The sequence below is a fragment of the Eurypyga helias genome, unplaced genomic scaffold (assembly GCF_000690775.1).
Source record: "Eurypyga helias isolate BGI_N326 unplaced genomic scaffold, ASM69077v1 Scaffold49709, whole genome shotgun sequence".
Taxonomy (NCBI): domain Eukaryota; kingdom Metazoa; phylum Chordata; class Aves; order Eurypygiformes; family Eurypygidae; genus Eurypyga; species Eurypyga helias.
This window is the reverse complement of record NW_010271057.1, coordinates 1-4821: the sequence shown is the minus strand read 5'-3', so window position 1 is coordinate 4821 and position 4821 is coordinate 1. Positions and strand designations below refer to the sequence as shown.

General features: G+C 49.2%; 1 protein-coding gene across 1 annotated transcript; it reads left to right on the top strand.

Moving 5' to 3' along the window:
• Positions 1-933: 933 nt before the first annotated feature.
• Positions 934-4431, top strand: LOC104514863 (serine/threonine-protein kinase Sgk2-like; the record flags this gene model as incomplete). The annotated part of the gene is made up of 6 exons (XM_010158660.1): positions 934-969; positions 1728-1777; positions 2359-2416; positions 2974-3057; positions 3375-3506; positions 4319-4431. Coding segments are annotated over exons 1-6 (473 nt in total), but the record flags the coding sequence as incomplete, so codon positions are not given.
• Positions 4432-4821: the final 390 nt, after the last annotated feature.

Genomic DNA, 4821 nt, shown 5'->3' with positions numbered 1-4821 from the left:
GGTTGGGAGCCTTCAGAACCTCCCTGTGGTGTATGAGATCTTGGTGGGGATGAGGGGGATGAACAAAGCTCTCGAGGAGAAGGGAATAGAGCTGCTTTCCCCCCCTTCCTTCCCTTCCCCCCCTGTCATCTCTGTAATCCTGGCTTTTGCAAGGACTGTGTGGGAACCCATAAACCCAAGGGGAGGAATCCCTGGGTGGCAGGACCCATCCCTCCAAGTGATGCTCGAGCAGGGCAGGTCTGAACCAACAAGTAGCATTCAAGTCCAGCTTCTCCAGCCCCAGCAGCGGCTGCAGGGGGTAGATGGGAGCCCCGTGCTTTAATGGGCTCACCGAGCCTGCCCTGGCCACCACAGCCAGCCCCTCTTCCCTGCAGCATTAACAGCCCAAGCTGCACTGGCCTGGGGGAACAGCCTCTGGCAGCTGCCAGCCCGGATGGCACGTGGTGGTCAGACCCAGATAAACTCTGCAGACACACTCACTGGGTTGCAGGGCTGGGTGCTGCAGCATCCTTATGCAGTGAGGTGGGGGCTGCATCTGCTTCGGGAGGGGCCTGGCCATGGCCAGGAGGGCTGCAACCTTGTCTGGCCCTGATACTGGGGCTCTGTTAGTCTTCACGTGTTGGTGCCCTGGCTGGTTTCTGCTATTGCAGACTGTGGGCTAACTGTGGTGTTTAATATGCTAGTGCTTGTTGAAATCACTCATGCACCCAGGAATCTTTTTCCCAAACTCCTGCTGGTGTGCCCCCACTGTCCCTGCTTCTCCCCATGCAGTGCTACCCCATGCAGCTGGGAAACTCTGTTGTGGTCTCCTGTGATGCACTGGGGCCTGTGCTGGTCCCTGTCAACTCAATGGTATGAAGCTGCATCTCTATTGGATTTAGTTTTCAATACTTGGTTCTTCTTTTTCCAAGTGCTGAACGAGTTGCTTTTTTAATGGATCGTTCTCGGAGCCCGGACAAAAGCACCCAGGTGAGATCATGGCTCTGAGACCAGAAGTCCTCACCACTGGGATGGAGAGGGGTTGGGGCCTGTAGGAGAAAGGCAAGGAGGCAGCTTACTGCTGCTTTGTCCCTGTGAATGATGCTGGGTAGCCTTTTGGACAAGGCATAATGCTCCCAGAGTTTGGGGAGGGGAAGATTTCTGGGAAACAAGAATAGTAGGAAGGCTGCGTGTGTCTATATAATGTATCCCTGTCCCATTGGAATGGGGGCTGAGCCCCCCTGTAGTGCTAGGTGTGCATAAGGCCACTTCCAAGGCTGCAGACCTGGCAGATCTGGGGGTTAATGGGGGTGGGCAGAGGGCTGCAAGGTTGAGGGGATGCTGATGTCCTGCTGCAGAAGTGCTCCTATGTCTCAGAGCTGTGTACATGCTTCTTGCCTAGCACAGGTAGTGGGGAGCACCTTGTCTTGGTGCTGTGGTGAGCTACACAGTGCCTTTCTTCTGTGGCAGCACAGCAGATCTTGAAAGCCTCAAGCCAAAGAGTACTAAGACTGCTTGGCTCCTTACTCTGTGCAAGTATGGGTTGAGACTCCAGCTCAGTACAGCCTCCAGCTGTGCATAGCTCTGTTCTCCCTTTCCCCATCACTTACTTTACCTGAGAGTCCACTGTGTCTTTTGCTGATGAGTTTTTTTCTCAAAGGCTCTGTGCAAGGGATGCTGTGCTGAGGAAGAGAAAGCATAACCTGCAGCAAGGTCTTTGTAACTAATACTATTGTTATCCTCTCTAGCCTCCAACACCAACTGACAACATCAACCTTGGACCTTCTGCTAACCCAAAGTAAGCTCCCTGCAAAAGCCAGGTAGGGTGTGGAGCATGCAGTGAAGAGATCTGGTGGGGGAATGCACTTGGTTCCTCTGTCTCGCGTGGGTGGTGTCTGCAAAATTTTTAACAATTACATTACTTGGCCTTTAACACCGTGTGCATCACCCATTCACCAGCTTTCAGGACATTCAGCTGTAGCTGGTCCCTCTTGTAATCATCCTCTCCTGTCCCTGTCTGCAGTCTCTTGTCCCACCCCTCTTGAAAGGTAGTAAGGGAAGATCTTCCTCATCACTGCTGGTTCCCAGACTCTCTAGAAATGGGGATAAGCTGTGTCCCCTGTAAAGGTGCAACTTGGTCCTGATGGGTGCTTTCACCCGCTGCTGTGTTCAGTGTGTGGGTTGTTCATCCTCTGCTGAGCGCACCGACTGACACAGTGTGAAACCCTGCTTGCTGGGAGCGAGGGTCACCCGTCCAGTGCCCTTTAATCCCTTTCACAAACACTCATGTTTCCACAAAGGAACTCTGCTGCGATGGTGGTGTTGCTGTCGCATGTTTCTCTCCCAGAAACATTAACTTGCTTCATTCTTGCCCAACAGTGCCAAGCCAACAGACTTTGACTTCCTGAAGGTTATTGGCAAAGGAAGCTTTGGAAAAGTAAGTGGATTTGTACAGGTGGGCTGCAGCTTTCTGGAGGCAGCATGGAAAGAGACTTCCTTGCTGAAAGAGTTTGTAGTTGTGTCCTTTGCTTGCACCTCTCCTGAGGAATTTGGCCTGAGACCTGGGATAGGGTTTTCATAGTCCATTCTTACTTTGAGTGTCCTGCAGCTTCTCTAAGAACAGAAATGTAAGGTGTGTTAAGCTCAGGGTGGTTGTGGTGAGGAACAGTACTTGATTTAAAATTTGCTAGCTGAACAAGTTTGAAGTTTAAGCTCTCTAGACAAATCTGTGCCTTGTGAGGTAGCAAGGATCCACTGTAAATGGGACTGTCACCAAATGGTCCAAACACTTTATTAGGTATGAGGTATGTGGAGATGTTGTATGCCTTTTTCTGGCAATGATAAAGTGCTGGATCTTGGTTTAAAAGTTTGTACCTGACCCTCTGGAGCAGTACTCTTCATATAATCACTTGTGTTTGAGTGATCCAGTGAGGAAACACCAACCAAGTGGCAGAAGGTGAGATTGAAACCTATGACTGGGCCCCTCTGTTGCAGGTTCTGCTGGCCAAACGTAAGTGTGATGGGACTTTTTATGCTGTGAAAGTCTTGCACAAGAAAGCCATCCTGAAGAAAAAAGAGGTATGTCTGCTCTCCTTGGCTACTTCTGTGAAGAGTGGTCAGTGTGGGAGCAATCCTGGTAGTGCAGTTGGGGCATCTCATGGCTGAGTGAGCATTCACATAGAGAAGTTGTGTTAAACATGGATTTATTTCAGCCATGAGAAAATGGGGAGCAACTGAGAATTATTGGGTTAGAGAGAGTGGTTCCCTTTCTGGGGCAAAGATGCCCCCTTTAGAACTCCCAGCTTCTACTTGCTTTCTAAACAGCAGTGAGACCATAAGGCAGACTGCACTGGACCCCTACCTGAAACTCTAACGCCTTGCCTGCTTCTTGATAGCAAAACCACATCATGGCAGAGCGCAACGTGCTCCTGAAAAACGTCAAGCACCCCTTCCTGGTGGGACTCCATTACTCCTTCCAGACTTCGGAGAAGCTTTACTTTGTGCTTGACTATGTGAATGGGGGAGAGGTGAGTGCACATACAGGCTTTATTTTAATCCTCTGTGTGGCCCTTCCCAAACATGTCGTGTTATTGCCTAAAACTGCTTCTTGTCAGAAGATGATTATGTTGAAGTAAAATGTTGCCAACGCAAGGACCAGCTGGGGTGGCTGCCATGCTATCTCACGTGTAAGTTGAGTGAAGATCTTGCTGGATATGACCTGTCAGATAATTCCTCAGGCAAGAACACTAAGAAAAACATGTGCTAGCAGCATTTTAAAATCTGATCGAGGCTATGGCAAATGTTGATGTTTATGAGCTTTAGGCAAAACCCGCTTGTGGGCCAGGTCTGCATTCCAGTCTAGTGCTCGAGTGGTTCCATTGCAGTATCACACTTCTTTTCATGTCCTGTAGAAGCTTCTCTTCAGCTTTCTGTGCTGTCTGAAACTGGCAGGATGATAGTGTGAACATGGATGTCTTGCCTGAGTCTAGCTCATATGAGGGGTACTAGTGGGCTCAGCTCTGTGTAGGTACCACTCTTCATGGCCATACTACAGCCTGGGGCTTGTAGCAAGATGGAAAACTTGCTCACCAGAGAACCAGATCAGCAGATGACTAGTTTTGGGACAATGAATTAAGTGAGATGGTGACATAAGAGGGAGGACAAAACAAGCAATCTAAACACCTTTCCAGAAATTGCTTAAAGTCACTTGTTTTGGCTTTATTTGGTGCTGTTCATGTGCCACTTGCTGCCAACTGATTTTCACTCAAGTAGCTCTTTCAGGCTTGCTCCAGGTATCCTTCAGTTTTTTAGAGAAATGATTAACCTTATTTGTTCGTAGCTCTTCTTCCACTTGCAAAGGGAGCGCTGCTTCCGTGAACCACGGGCTCGATTCTATGCTGCAGAAGTTGCTAGTGCAATTGGGTACCTGCATTCCTTAAACATCATTTACAGGTAAGGCATGTGTCCTGCCGGGGAGAGCAGGGGCATCAGGCTTGCCCAGCCAGGCTAAGAGCAGTGCTAGGGAGGAGAAAGGTGGCTTCTAGGGCCATGCAAAATGCAGGACTGAAGTAGCTGAAGAATCTCATGCTGCCAGCATTTTATCCTGCATGAGGGGTACTGTCTGCATGGGATCTGATGGGCAATAAATGCTCACAACCTGATAGTGGCAAGGAGAATGATTGGGTGAAAAATCTGAAATAAACCTGGCACAAGAAGGAAGAAATTGTCTCTCAGTGCCAATTCATCCATAGGCATGCAGGGTAATAACTGAGAGCAGTCTTTCTATGTTTGCATACATTGGATGTCAATACTGAACAGTGATCACAGAATCATAGAATGGTT